Source organism: Brugia malayi, assembly GCF_000002995.4.
Source record: "Brugia malayi strain FR3 genome assembly, contig: Bm_v4_Chr4_scaffold_001, whole genome shotgun sequence".
NCBI lineage: Eukaryota > Metazoa > Nematoda > Chromadorea > Rhabditida > Onchocercidae > Brugia > Brugia malayi.
In genome coordinates this window covers 10561654-10583483 of record NW_025062478.1, presented here as the reverse complement: position 1 = coordinate 10583483, position 21830 = coordinate 10561654, and the positions used below count along the sequence as shown (strand labels likewise).

General features: G+C 29.1%; 2 protein-coding genes and 1 further gene across 3 annotated transcripts; 1 reads left to right on the top strand and 2 right to left on the bottom strand.

Moving 5' to 3' along the window:
* Positions 1-1586: 1586 nt before the first annotated feature.
* Bm5179 (Uncharacterized protein) lies at positions 1587-3451 on the bottom strand (the record flags this gene model as incomplete). Its single annotated transcript, XM_001895960.2, has 5 exons — positions 1587-1849; positions 2479-2554; positions 2634-2751; positions 3012-3177; positions 3262-3451. The coding sequence occupies 5 exons, from the start codon at positions 3449-3451 to the stop codon at positions 1587-1589; spliced, it is 813 nt and encodes a 270-aa protein (XP_001895995.2).
* Positions 3452-8225: 4774 nt separating this feature from the next.
* Positions 8226-17238, bottom strand: Bm3667 (Leucine Rich Repeat family protein; the record flags this gene model as incomplete). The annotated part of the gene is made up of 17 exons (XM_001895959.1): positions 8226-8415; positions 8726-8829; positions 9171-9875; positions 10014-10180; positions 10596-10710; positions 11146-11487; positions 12023-12201; positions 12663-12804; positions 13069-13200; positions 13466-13611; positions 14034-14184; positions 14517-14636; positions 15007-15107; positions 15299-15347; positions 15998-16092; positions 16494-16610; positions 16917-17238. 17 exons carry the CDS (start codon positions 17236-17238, stop codon positions 8226-8228), a joined length of 3177 nt encoding a protein of 1058 aa, XP_001895994.1.
* Positions 17239-20819: 3581 nt separating this feature from the next.
* Positions 20820-20979, top strand: Bm15552. The gene has a single exon (XR_006227941.1). The product of XR_006227941.1 is annotated as a pre-microRNA Bm15552 (primary transcript).
* Positions 20980-21830: the final 851 nt, after the last annotated feature.

Here is a 21830-nt window from a genome sequence, read left to right as displayed (position 1 = left end):
TATCTTTTCTTACTTACTGCTAATTATTTATTAATTAAATATTGAACATTAGTATGCATTTAAAAACAGAAGCAATACAGACATCGAGAGCTATAAATATGCAATGATCAAATAATATATTAAATACTAAATTAGAGTAAAATTATTTCAAAGATATTCAAGAATGAAGTCTAATTTCAAGCGATTTGCAAGATATTCGAGAATGAAGTCTAATTTCAAGCGATTTGCAAGATATTCGAGAATGAAATAAAAATAAAATCTAATATTAATGAACCCAAAGAATGAATAGATTTTGTTATATTTTATTTGTGATATTTTGAAATAACATATTTTATAGTTTGTTGTTTTTCTTCGAGAATACTTCACAATGTTTTTTTTTCTCTTTTTTCTTCTTTTTGCATTTCTTTAACACTGCCACTATGTAATGTATAATTTTGTCAAGAAAAAGAACTGCAATGAAAATAAATTTTTGGAAAAATTTATTGCTGAAGAATGTTTTTTTATAACAATAATTTCGGTTTTTATGAGAGAACTCAAATAGTTTTTCATTTAGGATTACATTTCAAAATTTCCATAACAAATTTTCCCCTCTTTTTTTTTTTTCAATAAAATTTGATATTTACAAAGACTTTTCTCTGTCTTTGTTCATTCATTCTTTGTTTTTTTTTCATCATCGATTCCAGACACTTCAAACAAATTCCATTATTCTTTCTCTTTCTTTTTTTTTTAAATTATTAAATATGATAATATTTAAAATTGAAATCACAAATTAAATTGCAACATAGCGCTTTGTACAAAAAATACAACGTTGGAAATTAGAAGAAATATCAATTTTACCGCAATGCAATAAGTTAAATACAAAATTGGAGAATTTTAATTGTATCAGATTTGATAGTAAATGCGATTAATTCTATCTAAGAAATGATTGTGATCAAGTAATGCCAAAATTCTTCAAATATATCAAATATGCAAATGAAATGATTGAAATTACCGAAATGTTTACTTTACTTAATTCTTCTAATTCTGAATAAAGTAATTATTAAATGTACAATTAATTGTTCATGCTTCTTACTTTCTCATCAATTATTAGCATAATTTGATTGATTCTCGTAATCTTAGCTATTGACATTTGTTAATCGATATATTTGGTATATTTTACAAATTCTTATCAATGCTATCAGCAAATCTAATTTTTTATTATAATTATTTCGCTAACAATAATCTACAATTCAAAAAAAAAAATCCATGATTAATATACGATAGATTAATTTATGGATTCTTATGACTTTAACTATAATTAATGCTCTAAAGCATAAAATAACCATATTTAAATATAACATTCGAAAGGAAAAAAAAATTCAAATATAATACTTTAAATATAGCATTAATAATATATTATCTGTAATAGGAAACTAAAAAAAAAAAAAAAAAAGAAACATCAATAAAAATGTTAGATGTTTTGAATAATTTAAAAATGTACATACATTTGTGGAAAAGATAGTGATAATGTTTAATTTTACTGATAAGATATGAATATAACTGCTTAATTGTTAAAAAAAAAAAAAAAAACGAAATTGATTTTATTTTCAATCAATGAATTGCCTACCCACTGTATATGATTGTTTTTCACTACAACAAAATCGTATAATAACAAGGATAACAAGTATTATAAAACTAATGATGACAATTAAACTGAGAAAAATATTAAGCCAACTGTCCATTACACGTGACCATATCATCCACCAAGACTTTATCTCAGGAGATTGCATCGAATGTTGTAAAATTTGTCCATAACGATTCACCATAAATGTTAATCCATAAAGATAATTAGCATTAGCAAATAGTGATTCTAAAATTATACAAAAAATAATTATCATTTTTGTCATCTTTGAAATATATTCTCAAAAAATCGATGATATCGATGATATTAGTGATTAAATAATAATAAAAAAGATATTAGTGATTAAATAAGAATGGCGAATATCTAATCTATTCTTTTTTCTTTTTTCTTTTTTTTTTTTGGTTAAAAAGTACTGAATTTAGCCATTTCTTCTCCCTTACTGTCTTCGTATATCAAATAATATTTTCAATTTCTAAAATCAACTCAATTATTCAAAATGTAATTATTGATTATTTAAAATTTATCTTATACCTTAGCTCATAACGAATAAATATGAATGCTATTTGTATATGCAATGGATCATCGATCATAATTTGATCGATAATCAACTACTAATCAATCAATCAATCAATCAAATAATCAGTATCCAATTTTATTCTACCAAAATTTTTTGTCATTACACTACGATGATTTCAGTGTTATCAATTCAGAATCAAATAGTTATAATAAAACAATTACTGTATAACTTTTAAGTATATCACTTCTTTTTATTCTAACTTTTTCCACTGCATAATTTGATTTTACACAATAAGATTCTAAAGTTTCCATTAAAATATTAATTTTGAAATAAAAAATACCAGCTTCTCGATTTATTCTCATGATAATATTTGATGTGAGAGCTCTTCCTATCACTTCACCCACTGATGTATAAACCTAAAACAAATAGGTAATTGAAATTGAAGTTGAAACCAATCAATTATTTTCAAATTTAAAATTAAATTTGCAAACTAACAGCTTTCCAATCAGCAACTGCAACAATCAATGCATCATCAGCACATTGACCACGGTTTTGTCGTCGTCGTAACATTTCAGCAAATATCTGAATTGTATGATTCAGATCCTCTCCATTCCTGAAAAACGAAATGGTTTTTTTTTTTTTTTTTCCTTTATTAAAGTATTTTAAAGAAATGAATACATTATGTTTGAAATTGTCTTAATTGCATATTTTTAGATTCTACTCAATAAAAAAAGTTTTGCAAAATTAGATTCAAAATCACTATCATATCAAACAGTGAAATTATTTGTGATAAAATTACAAAAGAAGAAAGTGATTTATTGTAAATAAACTAAAGATAATTAAATTAATCAAATAGATATAAAGCATACTTACATCGTCTTATCACCGTTCATTCCAATTGATCTGATAATAGCAATTGATATTGTATATCCATGTGAATTATTTGGAGGACAATAACCATACGATTTATCCACATCCAGGCATGGACAATTTGTCGCATAACGAATTCGTTGCAAATGCTTTGATAAATATTCTGCTCCTAAATAGAAACATAAAAATTATTGTATCAGTAAGTAAAAAGAAAGCAAATATCTGAATATGATAAAGAGTTAGTCGAACTTACCGGAAAGTGTATGATTGAAACGTTTTAGTAATTGATCCGGATCACATGCAAATCCTGGAGAGCTAAGATTACAAAGATCCGGTCTAACTAATGAATCCGGAAATGTTTCAACAGTATAATTCGATGAACAATAAATGAATGGAAATATCAATGATAACAATGGTATAATCATAATAATATGAATAGACATACTCTCCTCGAATATAATTAATGCATTACTGTAAATCCAACATTTACATTTTAGCGTGACGAAATTTTAATAAAATTTTTTTTTTTTGGAGACATTTAATAGCAAAAATTAATAATGCAAATAATAAATTCCTTTATAGAATGTTGAAGTGAATTTCACAGTTACTCTTAGCAAATACAAAAATTTGCAAATCTTTAAAGATTGAAAGTGAGAGGTGCAGAAATCCATCAATGTTGACAGATGTGACAAAGATATGTGCAATGAAATGCAAATATTACAGAAGTAAACAGAGGAAGGTGAAGTCATACTTCTTAAGTTTCACTAATTCTCTTTACAATCATTTCTATCGATCGATATAGAAGCAGTTTTATTCCATTACTCTACCTATATTTGCTAAAGTTCATCTAATTTTGAAGTATGTATGTGTGCATGTGTATGTGTGTGTGTGTCTGTACATAAGCTAAAGTTATTTATTAGCAGGATATAAACATTTTGTTCCGGTAAGAAAATGATTCACCCAAAAAGCATACGAAAGCATATCTTTCACTTTACTCACTTACCTTTTTCCGCTTTCTCACCTTTTTATCATTATTTATTTTTGACGGGAAAAGATTAAATCTTAATTTATATTTAACTATATGCTAATTACCCGCAAATCTCTCTAACAATCAATAAAAATTTAATTATAATTTAATGTATTACTAATGTACATAAAAAATTATATCAAATATTCATTTTAAATAAAAGTTGCACATTTGCTATTATGGAAGAATGAATGGAATCAATTCAATAGAATTGATTAAAATAAATGAAATTCACATGCTATCATGGAAGAATGAATGAATTCGATTCAATAGAATTGATTAAAATCAATCGATGGAATTAAATTCATAAAAAATAAAAAGAGAAAAAAAGATTTCAAAAAAAAAATAAATAAAAATAAATAAATAGCATTTAAAGAATATAAAAAAGCATTCAAAAATAACAAAAAAAAAAAAAAAATTCTATCGATAAGAAAAGCTTTTCCTACAAAGCAAATTATTTAGCAATGAGCAATTAATGACATTCATCGATTTTAGCCATTTTGTGGATTTATTTTTTTACGCTTTTTACTCTTCTACACAACTTTTTATGCCGAACAATGGAAGTTGAATATAGAATTTTTCGTTAAGTAAATTAATCATTTTGAAATGCTCACAAATTTGTAAAACAATCATTTTAGAATTTTAGTTAATTCAAAATGTCAAGCAGCATCGCTCCAACTTGATCAGTTTCAGACCTTTCTGTGTTTAGTATATTTACTCGGTATTTTATCGTTGAAATTTCAAATGCTAGAAGAATTCGAGAAATATGAATTGCAGAATTAATAATTATGAAACTTTCGCTTTTTTTTTTTTTGAATAATAGAACTCACTCTATTCTTTACAGGAAAATATTCCGTAGGCAGAATGATACGGAAGAAAATGATGAGAATTATTAAATGATGCAATTTTAATATTCTAATACACTCGAATTATGGCGATAATTTATTCGTTTTATTTTGAACTTCCGGTCATAATCAGATTACAACCTGAAGAATTTCCAGAGTAACCTTTTCGGTTGCTAGTTACATATGTATCATTCAATCTAAGTTAATGTTTAGACTAAAATGTAAAATGTTTCAAAAAGTTACACCGTTTACTAGTGAATAATCACTATGTACAATCAGACATTATATAAAGAAAAGCAAAAAAAGAAATCATCGGAAAACAAAAAAAGAAAGAAATGAAAGCCATTATTATAAGAATCATGGAAGATGATGATGCAGTGATGCAATAATAATATTCCTTCTCATTCATATTACATAAAGAATAAATAAGTTTCTTATTTATAATGAGATATGACCCTAACCGGAATCTTTCAATCCTGCACAACTTACTCCGACACCGCTTTAAATTTCAAAACATATTTCTGAGAAATGAAATCTTTTCAAACTATCATAATCATTCCGTAGGATCAAATTAAGAATCAGTATTGTAATATATTCCAACATTTTCTCGTCTTTCCCAAAATCTGAATCGATATTTTCTTTCTTGCAAAAAATTTTTTTCGTCTTCATTTTAAATAGCGACATATAATCTATTTTATATAATTCAAAAAGAAAAAATGGATGGATGGATCAGAATTTACGGTTTTTTTCTTATCTCCTATCTAAATTTATAATAAGATCTCAGGAATATACGAGAAAAGTTGCAAAAAAGTACAACGGTAAGCGACAATCAATGTGCAATTAAAATAGTATAACTGATAACAAGTATCAATTGATACAATATTATTGTAAATCCAAATTTCATCATGGAAATTTCATATTGAAAATGAAAGAAGAAAAAGCAAATAATTCTAATCCTTTTTCTAAGTTATATGATGGAAATTTTCGTAAACACTAATGTCATTTTGGATTTGCTAAGTCTTACAATTAAAGCACTGAAAATAGCTATCAAAAGATAGCAAAGTTTTAATTAAATTTAAATTTCAATCAATTTCAAACTTAATCCATAAATCAGACATAATAATTTAATGAATAACCGCGAATTTGAAGAACAATAAAATCATTGAGTTGCTCATGGATTATCATGTTAAAACTGCCAACTATTAATGTAACTATCACTTGCAATTTATGAAATAAATCTAAAATTTAACAAATCAAACATGTTATTTAGATGGAGAAAGATTACTGATTAGTTATGATTAGTTTCTACAATTCACATTACTGATCATCACTTGTAAATAAATTGAAAAAAAAAGAAAGAATGCAATATATATAATCAACACTTATTTACAATTTTCTAATTTTAACACATTTAATAGTATTAAGCGATTGAAGAATTAAATAAAGAATAAATGAAAGCTTTGTTTCAATGAATATAAAAGAACAATCTTCTTTCCAATAAATCGATATTGCACAGTTGTTGATTACGCTCAAAATGAGTTAGATTTCAACACTGAAAGCGTACCTGGATTAAAGAAATATCTTAAAACCTCCTGTAAATTAGACAACTATAAGCAAGCAAAAAAAGAAAAAGCAAAATATAACAATTTCCGGTTGAAGCATTTGATGGTTACCTGAATGATATTTGCCAAAATCTAAACAAATGTATTCTCTAGCAAATATTCTTGTATGATTAGCAGCAATCTGGACAAATTCATGAGCAAATTATTCATATCTCAATTCTAATCTAACAATACAACAGCATAATGCTTTCAATTGCGAAAAGATTTGAAGGCATAAGTAAGAATGCATATTAGGCATAATAAACTGAAAAGTGAAAAAAAAAAAAAGAAAAGAACCCTGAAACTGTGACGTATATAATTAGTTCAGGTAAGTAATGACCACAAAGTAAAGCAGACAAAGAATAAATATAAGCCAAAAAAGGAGACAAGTACTACAAGTACTTCATTGTAATGATTGTAATATACTTTTATGGAAAATATTATACCTGGATGAATATGCAATAAAATAACTTTGCATATAACATTCCTGAAATTTTTAGAAGACTACTTTAACTAACTTTTTCTGCTAGTAATTCTAATCTTCATAAAAGTGAGGAATAAAACCTAACTAATTAAGCATCCAAATGAATAACAACGAAATGATTATTTCATTTGCCTATCATGATAAAGGATAATTTTAGATATCAAACAGTAAAGTGGAGCTAAACAACAATAGATCAAGAGAAATGTTTCCAGTTATCATTTTTCCTGTTATTCCATTGTAGGATTCAACTAAAAGCATTCTCCGAAGTTTAACAAAGAATAGGGAATTCAATTGATTGCGATGATTAATGTTTGAATTACGTATGTATAAAATTGTTTCCAGGTAAATGTACAAGTACGATTTATTCCTACCATACAAATGAATTATGAACAAGTGCAATAAAACCAGTATGAGGTGATTCTTCCACATCTGGAAAAGAAAATACAGTGAGAAAAGAATGAAACAATAGCAAATGTAGAAAAACAAAAAACAAAAAAAAAAATACAACGAAAAGAATCACTATCGAATATAGGAAGAGGAAGAAAGTGATGTCCTTAACGTAAATGAGATGAAAAACATTTGACGAGAACACGGGAGGGGCGAAGGAGACAGGTGACAACAAATTCGTGACTAAATATACTGCAAGACTAGAAAAGAAATTGCTCAAAGTATATACTGCTCGTGTGTCTGAATTTCTTTTTAGTTTTTATGCAAAATCATTAATAATGATAAAAGTCTGTACGACATGTCATTGGTTTTTATTTTTACTTATGCAATAGCTTTCATAATGTCTCTTTATTTGAAGTACCGTACCCAAAAATGTTAAGGAAATTGAAATTGTAAAATTAAACTACATCCCTAAATGAAATGACACCTCAAAATAAATCATTACTTTTTAAAATATTGTTACTAAAATTATTCTAACTACCTTTAAAAGTACTGGGAGAAGAGGATCCAATTGGTTGGTAAAATGTAATTCTGAAAAAAAAAAAAATCACTCAGATATGACATATTTTACACAACAGGTATGCCTAAAAGACACATAAAAATAAAATTCTCATTTCTGTGTTGTGATAATTAAATTCAAAATTAAATTTCCAAATCAGGAAACATGCCTAATCAAAATAACATTAAAAGGTCATAGGCCTATAGCATACTAATTTTCATATCCTTATTTGATCACTGTTAGATATAGAATATTTTCCATTATTTACAAGACTTACATAAGGGATCTCTTTATTTTGCTAAGCAGACAGGTAATCAGCTACTCGATCTATGATCCATTTTAGGCATTGTAATAAGATGTCGCCGTTTCTTCCTTAAACTTCGCCTCAGTAATTCTTTCTCCTGCAACAATATATCTCGCACCAAACCACGTACTACATTACGTATAACATCATCATCCGTTTCTGCATCATGTGATGGATTCAATGTAAAGCTTGATGAACTTCTGAAAATAGGAAATATTATGGAAAAATGCTGAAAAATGGATTTCAAACCGGAAGATACTCTAAACCAATACAGGATGATCTATCTTAATGATGGAGCAACTGATGTTTCAAATAGGTTCACACCAAGAAAAATTAAAAGTAGATCATCAAAGTTGAATGCAGCTGGAAATTAAAAATATGAATTATCTTTATGATTATAATCATCTTTTTAAAGTTATCATCTTCTCCTTTCCTCTTCTAGTTATATCTAAAGTGAGAGAATTATGCGATATGAATGACAGAGTTCATTTATACGTCTATATGCATTACCTAGAAATAGCTGACGACGAATGAACCGATGGTGAGCTTTCATTGCTGCCGCTTGTAGTACCAAATGAAATCTTTCGGTAGTAAAATGAATCATCGTCACTTATCTAAAAAAAATAAATAAATAAAGCAACGTGAAATGAATTTAATGAAAAATAAATGAAATGAATTTTGTATAATCATGAAGGAACAAAAAAATGAAATAGTAAGCTATAGAATTGCAATTTCATGACACGCAGGATATGGCATCACTATGAAATTAATTTCATCAATATTATTGCTATAATAACTATATACTAAAAAATATTTCCAAAGATGGCCAAAAAGTTAATTTATAAAATCATTCTGTCCATTCACTTTCTCTATGTTTTTAAGAATTATTAGAATTCAAAAAAAGGAATAATGCTTCTTACGCGAGTTTTTAGGAAAAAAAAAAAACACAGTTTACCTCATAAACGACGTAATTGATTACATCTCGAACTACTTCCTTTACTACACTCGTATCTGTAGAATCATCTTCTACTACAGAACAACTGGACAGAGATGTTTCAGATTGCATTGTTACATTTTTTTCATAATTCTTTTCTTTGTGTTGTAACTGTTCTGTCGGATGATTTACACTAATAGCTTGTTCATAATTAGAGCATTTCTCAACGTCAAGCTTTAGAGCAATATTATCCGTGAATTTAACCACAAATGTAGCATCGCCAAAATAGTCCTGTATTGGTGGCGTATCTGGTCCACGTTGTAAAGTAACGACAGCAGTGAATTGCACAGAATTAGACTGAAGATCTTCGTCAGATTCGTGCTTCTGAGCTGTAATTTCTTCGTGAGAATTAATCGCATTTCTCGTATCACAGCTTTCATCTTTTCCTTGAACATCTTCAGATAATGTGCATTTTATGCTCTTCTCACCATTTCGAAATTCAAAGCTTCCTGATAATTCATCGATACTAGAAAATCCAGAACTTTCTGACTCTTTTGATTTTTCAGCTATAAAATTTTCGACTTCTAGGGTTGCATCTTCTCTACTCAAAAATTCGGGTTCCCGTCTATCCACCCCAGAACTTTCGCTGAGTGATCGCTGTAGTGAAATACAATCATCTGATTTAGCTTTTGCCGTTTTTTGAATCGATGGACCCACCTGTTCCACCTAAAAATTGCGAAGAATGGACAATTTTTAACAAAAGAAAAATTCCACTAAAACTGCGAAGTTAATTTTTTCATGTTCAAGGTGAAATCAGACATAGTAATCTAGCCAAATACGGCTTCATCAACAATACTGAAGTACCTTAAATCTTGACTTTATTCGAGCGACATCTCGCGGATTTGTTTCATTCAAACTTGATGTTGAAACTGTAAATCGCCGTGATATTTTTTTTACCGGTGTATTTACTCCAGCTTCAAGATAGTCACCGGGAGCTATTGAAGGAAGAGATGGACATTTTGACAATTCGCCTGAATTCAGAATTTATTTTTTGCAACAAGAATTTTCTAGTTTTATCTCATTCAAACTTAACGTCGAAACTGTAAAGCATTGTGATATTTTTTCCTGCTTAGTCTTTTGACGGACTTCTGCCACTATATAAATACATGAGAAGCAAGGACAAGGTATTATAATTAATATTTTAGTAGCATCAAAAAACTGAAGAAAGTTGCTACCTATAGACCGAAATACTGGCAAAACATCAACAAAGAATTAGTTCTATTGCTTAACGTGATTTTAGATACTGATGTTATTCGACGAATCTACAAATAGCTTTGACAATGTCACAATTCAACAGTTAAGGATAGACTGTATTAGATAAATGGACATTTTTATTAGTTAGATAAAAATGATTTATCAAAGTATTAAAAACCGATAGAATCATACTTTTCGTAAACAATGCCGGGTGACTTTCATCCGATTGTTTTTTGATAGTAGTGATGCTGTCCGGAATTTTCTCAATGAGTGCTAATGAATGATGAGTCATCTGCGCAACACGTTCCTAAATTGATAAATGAACAATGAATAATGGACGTTTAAAGACATCAATTTATGTCCTTCAACCGTACTACACCTAATTAATGGAATTCAAATAAAGAGTGGAACATGATGTATCGTTGGTATTTGATGTGAAGCAATTCAAGCATTAACTGTGTAAATATTATATTTGTATGAACATTTATATACATACAAATATAACATTCATCTTATTTTTGATCACTTTAACTTTTTTGCTGCATAAAAACTGTTAAATAGGAGAAAAAAACTTCTACTTGCTTCATATTCTTCATTTTTCTTCATATGAGTTCATTCATTATTTCTCTTATTGACGAATTGCCCCAATGGCGACAGAATTGTATAATTCTGAGCAAAGCTTTTATAAAAGAAATTCCACTAATGAAGGAAAAAAAATGGCATAGGAGAAACTGGCACTCACTGAGATATCATGGACAGTCTCGGTGCATGTTAAAGATGAAGATCGACCTAATAACCAAATCGGACTCTTTGATGTTGTGGCTATTTTTCGTTGGGCAACCTCTAAATTATTAATTTGTCCATTTCTTGTCATTTTTGTTTTCTGTTTTTCTTCTTCATCTTCTTTCTCTTCATCCTTCTTCATTTCCGTATTCTCTTCGCTATGTGTCACATCCGTTGCAGCGACAACGTCTTCGACTGTTGTAAGGACCGAAAGCTTTTTAAGTGCAATTTCTTTATTTCGTTCGCAAAACATTTTAATTTCATCATAATAAACTTCAAATTGCTCCTGATATTCTTTAACCTGAAAGACAGGTGTTTTTGTATTCAAATAGAAAAGAAAACAAGTAATTTATCAGTAATACTTGCTCTCCAAGCATCACAAGAGATATTGTACTTATATAATTTTAGAAAAAATTAATCTCAAACTTCATAATATATTGATGTACACGACGTATTAAAGAAAATAAACTAACTAGAAAAAGTCATACTAACCGAGTGTAATGAAAAGTGCAAACATTGCATAGAAAATTGGTTGCATATTAAGCAGATTTAAGAGGTTAGTTCACAACTTGACTATGCTATTAAGCAAAATGCACTATTAGATAGCTGGCCAAGTGTGTTAGTCATATAATCATATAGGAACTATCCTATTCATCTCACTGTACCATATATTACATTATAATAAAGAAATCCATTAAAGTTTAAGCCATTTATTCCACTAATACTAACTGAATTAACATCTAACTTCGGAATTTTCTAAAACAAATTTGATTTGCATAAAATAAACATTTCAAATAATGCTAAAAACATGCTACTTAAATAAAAAAACGCAAAACCTTTAAGCTACTGGATTGGGCAACCGATATATCCAAATTCAGAACTGTTAGTGAAGTATTCATTTTCATTGCGAGATGAAGTGCCAATAAGCCAGCCGATCCAATATGGGGATTATCTCGTAAATCTAGCCGTATCATCACTTTATTATCGGCTAAACATTCTGCCAACACAATTGCACCTAAAAACAGTTCCATAACCGCTTTAAATTTGACTGAACCAGAAAATAAAAACAGATCAATGCATTAACCCAATACAATTATACATGAAATATCTATTACATTTACTTTCTACTCCGACATTTAATCTTAAGGAAACCTGACTGATGCTAAAAAATTCTTAAATAATTGGCGAAACAATATGTAAGTATGCAAAATACAATAGCAGTAATTTCAAGTAATTTACTCAATTTTCTTTTTTCAGTAATTTAATAAAAGATACTCAGCATTTCAAAGATATTCAGGTTAAAATATTTAAAAAAAAACCGTCTGATAGATGACATGGCGAATTAAGGTAGCTATTACATAATCAGCAATTCGCATAATCACAATATTAAATAAGTGACAAAATTAAACATCAAGAGAATTCCGGATTTACTAAAAAGATCTCATAAAGTTTAAACAGATGAAAGAGTGAACATACTTTGACAGTCAAGATTTGTCGCCTGCAAGCCAAGCCTCTGCAAACTACAATTCTTTTGTAATGCTGGCTTCAACTTAACAATACCTTCCAATAACAGGCTGTTATTACCAATATTCAGAGTTTCCAATTTACTATTCTCTATCTGAAGTGTAAAAATTGACACGTTAACCAGTTTCCCAAAAGATTTTTGCTCTAAGAACTATGTCTGATGTATTTGGAGCACTAATATTTGCCACTGTTTTAATTCAATAATGTTAGCTATCATTTATTAAATATTACTGGTTTCTATAGTTCATTCAAAAATTCATACAAAATAGTTCGATAAATCTATCAAATTATCCCAAAAAAAAAGATAATAAAAAATCCATCAGTAAAGACTAATAAAAAAGAGTAACCGAGAACCAACCAATGCTTGCGCCAATGCTTCCATTCCACTACTTGTTAATCTATTATTCCACAGTACCAGTGCTGATAACGAACTACTTTTCGTTGTTTCACGGTGTCTCAGTGCGTCACAAATATGACGTAAACCACCATCCTAAATTCATAATAGAATATTTGACGATTTGGCTATATTAAAACTGACTATTACCACAGCACAATGATTAATAATAACAGCAAGACATTAAGTCACATTAAAGGTAACACAATACGAATTACAGAACTTTTTTACTGGCTCCATTATTATTACTCAGTATTTTAAGATTTTCTATGGGACATTGAGTAATATATTCTTCATCTATCAACCAATAAAGAAGATTCCATTTTATTCACTTAAAATTTTCAAATAAATACACACAAACCTGCAACTGATTGTTCCGTAGGTCAAGCAGTTGAATTGATACACTGGTGATGATAATCTGATAAATATGAGCACCATCTGCAGGCTGTAAATTATTCTCACCCAAATAAAGCTCTCGCAGCATCGTATTTCCCTTTAGTGCACATCCTGTAATAAGATCACGTACGTTTGAAAGTTGCATATTGTATTTTATGCAAGTTCAGGACAAGAATGTTTCATTTAAACAATTTAGTATTAACACTGAATTTTCCACCTCAAGGAGAGACAGTGCTTACATTATTCATTCGGAGATACACTTTACAAAGAGTACCAGTAGTTCTAATATTAATCAATAGTACTAATAGTGATTTAACTTATCTCCTTGTTACTTCATTGGACAAAATATTTCACAGATTAAAAAAATCATATTCCCTTATCATTTTATGTAATGAAATCAATCCGAATTTTTCCGCATTCAAGAAACTTTATCCCGTATTTTTCATAATTATAATCCTTGAAACACTATTACATTTTCGAATTCCATAGACACTTCCGTCATCTGATATTAATGAAAAATATATCGCACGAACCGACTAAAATCAAGTTTCGCCCAGAAAGAGAAACATTTTCCAAATGTAGAATAGTTAACGATGACTGGGAACGTAAAGCTCGAGCCAACACTGGTACGGCACGATCAGATAAGGATGTGTAGCGCAAATTTAAATATTGCATAGAAGGTGCCTAAACAACAACAAAAAAAAAAAAAGTTCAACGTAAACGAAGGTCAAGAATTCAAAGTATACGTATCTTTATGAAATTGATAAATTAAACTATAGAGGAAAAAAGCGAATGTATCGAAATAGACAAAGATCTGAAGTAAGCTTAAATGTTTGGGTAAATCCATTTTCAGATGAGAAAGATTTCCTCAGAACATTAAAAACATTACACCAGATTGCAAAGGCTTGAAAACCTCTATAACATCATTTTAATATCAAAACTGTAGTCAAAAATTGAAAATAGTTTTGTGAAAACATAAAACCAATTCTATTTTAGAACATGACGAAAAAACTTACATCCCTTACAGCTTTACATATGGCTTGCCAACCGCGCAAATTGATTTGCTTATTGAACGATAAATTTAATTTCACTGCAGAGTCATAAAATTCAAGCATCTCACCAAGGCAGACAGCACTCTGAAACAAATAATCCATATTAAGAATCACACACCAAGATAATGAGAAATCATTCCTAGAATTTCACTATTAAAAGCTGCAAAAAGATTCCGTAAGGTTCATGAATTAAAATTTCTAACATTACAGAAGCAGTGAAATTATTATGAATTATATTCGGTCCTGCAGACCGCAGGTTGTTTGGGAAAAAGACTGATAATTCCTTATATTGGAACAAATTCTTTCATTTCCCATTACGGTGCAAGTGCTAATTGGACTAAGCTTTGACATTTCTGGTAGCATTAAGAAATATCAACAGGATTAACAAATATATGACGAAAAATCTTTACAAAATAATAAATTAGCTATGCATAAATGAGTCTGAACAACTTACATCATCATCTAAAAAGGTATATTCGAAATCAAGCATGTCAAACTGAACTTTATTGAAAATTTCTTCCAAACATTCCATATCAGCAGAAGATAAGCGATGACCTAAATTTATTTCTCTCAATGGTAATCATTAATTATGACTTTATAGCAGTTTTGTTTTTGAAAAGAAATTAACTAAATTTTCATCATTGCTTAAACAATGGAAGAAAAAGAAAATTAAATTTACAGCTTCACAGCATTTAAAATCTATTACTATGACAAGGAAAAAAAAAAAAAAAAAACAAAAAACAAACCCTTTAAAGAGAGACATTCTTGCCGTACACCGACCACTTGATGAAAACACTGAAATAGCTTTTACCAGAGAAAATAAAGGAATCAATAATCAATGAGTTCAAGATTTGATATTTTCTTTATCCTTATAATTCTCGAATAAAGCTGACAAATATCCAAAAATCACAAAATTCTACTCATAAAACAAACAACCGAACGCAGGATGGTTTAACGCTGATCTTTCTGAACAAACCTATTATCCCTACACTATTTTATTAACTTCCCTTACAGCTGGGGCTGAGATGAGAAACAAGGAGACAGCTGATCAACACATATTATTTATTTCGATTTATTTGAAACTTTCGGATATTTCTACAGCTTAATACTTTTTAACGCTAGTATTTCCCAAAAATTAGTTAAGCTCCATTTTTAATGAATTCTGTTATAATATTTTAATCAATGGTTGTCAGTCGAATGTTTCTTCTCGGCTACGAAGACTTTTAATATTCTTATAAGGCATATTACGCATAATGAAGTTGTATAGTGAAGAGATAAGAGGAAATGTGACAAAAACTGTATCTTAGGTGTCACCAACTTTATCGAACGAATTGCAGAAACTGTTTGATGGAGTAAATGAACTTGATAAAAATTGCTACTGCGTCTGAAATCCTAATGTCTCTCCTTCTCAAAGTAAATCAAAAAAAGTTAAATTAAAAAATTACTGCTATTTGTTCTTGCACAGTTTGGATTGGATCGATTCTCAAACGTCTGCAAGCATTTAGGTAGGAAAGACTGATGGCACTGGTGTCATTTGCATCTGCAAATATGATACGGATAACAAACACACATGATGAATTAGTCGCAAATGACTGCTTATTGCAAAATTACAAATTTTCGACAAATCTACGATGTGTTTGATAATTTTTGTTACTTTTGAAGTTTATCAAAGAAATCCTTTTCAGTGGCAATCAATATAAATACGAATATTCGGTACGACAGAATCGAAAGCAACATGAAATTGACAAAAAGAATAGCAACGAATTCAGATCAGTTTAACTCTGCTCGAATTATGATCATTTTTCTTATTTTATTAATGAACTCCATATTTCCCTGGCAAATTTTTTTGAAGAGAGCTCTGGATTAAATTAATTGGATCAGTAAAAAAAAATTACTTGAACAATACATTCAATTCTTATCAACAAGTTAAATTTATCTCACTCTTATTAGTGAAGACATTTGTCGGTGCATCGTAGAAATCCGTTACAATAACATCCGGAAAATGAACATTTCGTCTATGAGAACAATGCTGTATCTTTTCTTCTGCATCTGTGATTTCTGAAAAAGTCACAGTCCAAACTCTTAGCAACAAATTAAACGAAACGATATGATGACTTCTCTAGCTAAATTTTCTTAGGATGCTTTGCAAAGAACTAATTTTGACTAGCATCATAGCACAACAAAGGAAGGCATTAAAATAAAATGACAAGAAGTTTCTAAAAACTTTCACTGATGATACAAATGGTAAACGCTCTCATAAAGCAAATAAATACTAATTGTAAAAGTACAACTGATAAGATGATTGCTTCTGTTTGGATATCTTAGTAAGTAATTAATTTTCTTCCTACCATATGGAACACTAACCTTTCGAATCGTCCAGTGTTATTTTTTGAAGTTGTTGTTGTTCTTTCTGGACAACGGTGCAATTATTACTAATATCAGAAATATATTTCACCGAATTTCTTTCGCTTTCAATGGAGTTCAAATTGGCTGACAATACTGAAGGTGATGATAATAATGAAGAAGTTGTTGCTGCTCCTACTACTACTGCTGGTGGTGTTGTTGCTGTTGTTGAAGCAGATGATACTAGCTGTTGTTCCTGCTGTTGCTGCTGTTCATTGTTTGATGATGACGTATCATGCAAACCCAAGAAATCTTGTAAACCCGCGAAAAATTTCATGGACATTCCAATACTAACACTTCAGTCACCGGATATAAAATATCAAAAAATAAGAGAAAAGAGAAAAAACAAGTAGAGGATAAAAGAAGAGAAAAATTTCCTTGTATAGAATTGCTAATCAAAAGCAAAGCTTTTGATATTGTTCTTATTAACGTTGTTGTTGATTTCTGAAAGAACAGTGACGTCATGCAAATCAGAATGCAGCAATAAGTAAACAGTAATTATTAGCAATAGTACGTTTTTAGTACAAATATAGCACGTTTTTACTTCTTTTACGTTTAATAATTCAAATAATCAGTCGAACAGTCGTCAACTGTTCGGCTGCACCACCAGCAGCAGTAGTACCATTTTTCATTTAGCTGATCCTTATTATTCAGATTTGCTAATATCTGTTCATATTTTTGATCACTTTTCATTGAATTCAAATGATTTACTTTAAAAATCTGCAAATTTTTATTCATTTTTCAACTATGTCATTTTTTGAACGCGTCATTTCGCCATAGCAACACACAACATATCTAAACTATTCATCAGTAATACGATCATTTGTTTTATTGTTGATGTTCTTAGTTCAATGACACATGTCAGTTTAATTATATTCTAGCGATAGATCGTAAATGATAATGTCACAGTAAAATTTCGAGCTACAGAGAATGAAAAAAAAAAAAAAAAGAAAGAAACGTATAGTATAGCGTGTTATATTGTAAAATATGACGTATAATACGAAATATAAAGTATACATACAACGTAAAAATTTTTTTCATGTAAAGAAAATTTTCTAAGAGTAAAAATGAAAGAGAATCCTATACAAATCTATTCGTCACTTTTCATCCTCTCACACTTAACTCTCTTTCTCCTCCCGCATTTCACTCAACCTTTTAACATTTCTACCAAGCACATCTCAATTCTTTTTCGTTTTCTAATTCAATTCGACTATTTGGTTGAAAATAAAAGGTACTTTTACAACACAATTTAATGCAGCCGATGGGAGTAAAAACTTAGTAAACAAACAATAAAATTTCTCAGTGTTCGAGTGCAAAACCAGTTAAGCCAAAATGAATTTCCTTTAGAGTGGAAATATAGTTGTTTATGAAGAGGACGGAGAGATTGATAAGATTACGAGAAGTTGCAAGTGAGGGATTGAGAGCATCGGAATAAATAGTGTAGACGATATGTAGTATAGAAGGTTAGAGTATATCCATAAAAATAAGAAAACAATAAGTAATTGACGTGGAAGGAATATGCTTGTCTATTTCAATGATTGTAGAATGTGATGAGAATGCGTTGCTGAAGTATTATGTGAAATGAATGCGTAATTCGTAAAGTTTTCGAATTAAATGCATTTAATCAGGGACAATTTAAATGAACAAGTTTATAGCTTGTTTAATAATATAATTGATAATGGTAATAATGATAACTAATAATAATAATAATATTTAGTAATAATGATAGTAGTAATAATAATTAATAATAATGATATTTAATAATAATAATAATTAATAATAATAATATTTAGTAATAATAATTAGCAATAGAATTTAGTAATAATTAGTAATATAGTGATGATTAATAGTTAATTAACTAGTTACGCGCCATCAACTCAATCATCGAAGATTTTCACGAAAATATTATGTTATCTATTACTAATCAATACTTATTACTATTATTTATTATTATTGACACTATTATTATTATTACTAAATATTATTATTACTATTACTATTATTATTATTATTATTATTATTATTATTATTATTATTATTATTATTATTATTATCGTTATTATTAATATTATTATTATTATTATTATTACTATTGTTATTATTATTATTAATTATTATTACTATTATTATTAATTATTATTATATTTACTATTAATTATTATAACTTTCTAGTAGTTTCTCACTTTAGTTTCTGAATTTCAAGTATTATTAACTTTTGCATTCATTTAAATTTTTTGATTAATTACTAAACCATATTATTCAATCCCAGTTCCAATTCCATATGGAATTATACTTTAACTTGAGTATCTCTTGTCTCATGCATATTTAAAGCTTTCCATGTTTCTTTCCCATTTTCTGCCAAGTGTTTACGTTTACGTAGTCTCTGGTCGCAATTATCCGTCGTACAATTCATACGCTAAACGTTCCCTACGCTTGTACGTCTCTATTTTTGATTTACTTTAACTACTACACTGATTTTTGAACTATTAAATTAAATCGCAGTCATAGCTCATTTAGCATCATATTATAATATTTAAAAAAAAAAAAAAAAAGAAATCTATTCGTTGTCACTGTCAGTAATTAATTAATTAGCACTATTCAAGCTAACAAGCAGAAAAGTTTGTTTGCTTTCTTTTTTTCAAATTCTCATGTCACAGAGGGCGTGTGCGTGGGTGTGTGCGTGGGTTTGTCTGTAATTACCCTAGAATATAAAATGAGAGAGATGAGTAGCCATAGATGATAAGGAAGAATCTTTTTACTTCTTTCATTGCTTAACCTTCTTGCTGCATTTTACTGCACTCCAATGTCATGCATTCTACTACCTGCACTGCATGCATCAGCCATTATGCAGCATGCATCTTTGTACTATTTCTTTACTTTTTTCTTATTTTTTCAAAATTCAAATTGATATATTTATTTACTTGTTTATCGATCTATTTATATTTATATATTTTCCACAAATATCCTTTCTCTCTCTCTGTGTATGTGTGTGTATGAGTACTCAGTTCTCATCATGATACACTTTGAAATACATTTCGCTCTTGAGTAGGAGGTCTTTTTAAAAAAAAGCAGTGCAATGCCGAGAAAGTAATGTCTACTCTATTGTCGAGAGTGACTGTGACACACACACACACATTGACATACAAGACATACTTCGAGTGGAAAACTATCTCAACATTTGTCAAAAAAAAATCGTTGAATGGATCAATTTATCAATTTCGATGGGATGTATGAGTGTATGTGTATGTATGTATGCATGTGATTGGTAAATGTTGTGGACATTCACTCTAACAGCTAAGCATACTCTTTGGCTTTATTCTCCGTTCACATTTCCGATGCGAATCGAACGGTGTCTCAATTTTTTGGAACACACTGCGGTGTCATCATCATTTTATTCATTGCTGTCCTTCATACCATCGTCATCATCATCACCATCGTTGTTGTTGTCTTTGTCCTTATTGCTGTCGTCTCCATTGTTGTTTTGTCCTTGTTGTTGTCATTGTCTTTGTTGTTTTCGTTGCCGTATTGTTGTTGCTGTATTGTTGTTGTCTTTAATGTTGTTTTGTTCTTCTTATCATTACTGATATTGATGTGATCATTTATCACTGCCATCGATGATAACATTGCTATCACTAAACAGCTGTAGCTATTATCACTATTGTTATTGCTATTGCTATTGCTTAGCTTCCATTCAATCATTCCCTTTTCATGTGACACAATGACGGATGAAATTTGCATGTTGCTGAATTGAACAGCAGATGAAATGGAGAAATGTGTTTTGAATGAGTAAAAGGAAAGAGGAGAATTTCTTTTTCATTTCCTTTTGAAAATAAAAAGGATAAGCGACAGAGATAAAATAAAGAGAGAGAGAGAGAGAGGGAGGGAGGGAGGGAGAGAGGGAGGGAGATGTTAAAAGGGAAAAGAAGATAAAAGTATACGTAATATGTTCAAAGCATTTAAATGCTCTTTTTTTTTTCCATCCTTTCTCCATCTCTCCCTCTCTCTCTCTCTCTCTCTCCCCTCATATTAGATAATTTCTTGTTTTCTTCTCTTCCTCTCATCCATTTATTATAGAAATATTTATGTTTGTATATATATATGTGCTACTCCTGATAATGATGATGATAATTTGAGTATGTGTATGTTCATCACACATACACATACACACACATACATACACACACAGACACAGACATACAAATTCCTCGTTCCTCTTTTATCTTACCCTTCATTTTTGCCACACTCAAATTCTCTTTTCCATTGCCATATTTTAATTTTTCCTTTGTTTCGTCTTGTTTTCTTCTTAAAAATGTGATAAAGCAGACAGAGTTGGTTCATTAGCAGGAAAGAATGGATTGAATTTCCCCGCATTCTTGTGATAATGTAAATTTACCCATTACCATTTGGTTGATGGTTTCTGGTACTTTGTTTGATAAACGAAAAGTTTTTGTTTGTATGGCTTATGCTATTATAATTGGTTCATTAGGATTTATACAAGCTTATTATGTATGTCACATGCTAAAAGGTATTTTCCCATCTTCTGCTATTGTCGTCGTGTTTACCCATTGAATTTTATGAGAGCATCAGGTAAGGTAAAATTGAGGTATATGAATATTCATTCTATTACTACGATAAATAAATATTCTCAATATAGTTGTGTTATTGTGTGTGCATAAGTTTGTTATCGATTTGCACTTCTGCAATCATAAATTATTTACTTTATTATCACTTTTCATCTACTCTTTTTTTTTCTTTACAAAAAAATATTTCATATTTCCATCAAAAATTTCAGTTTAACATCACAGTATATCTATTACTATATCAATTTAATCATATATCTGTTATTATGATAATATTAATTATCAGTCATTAAAT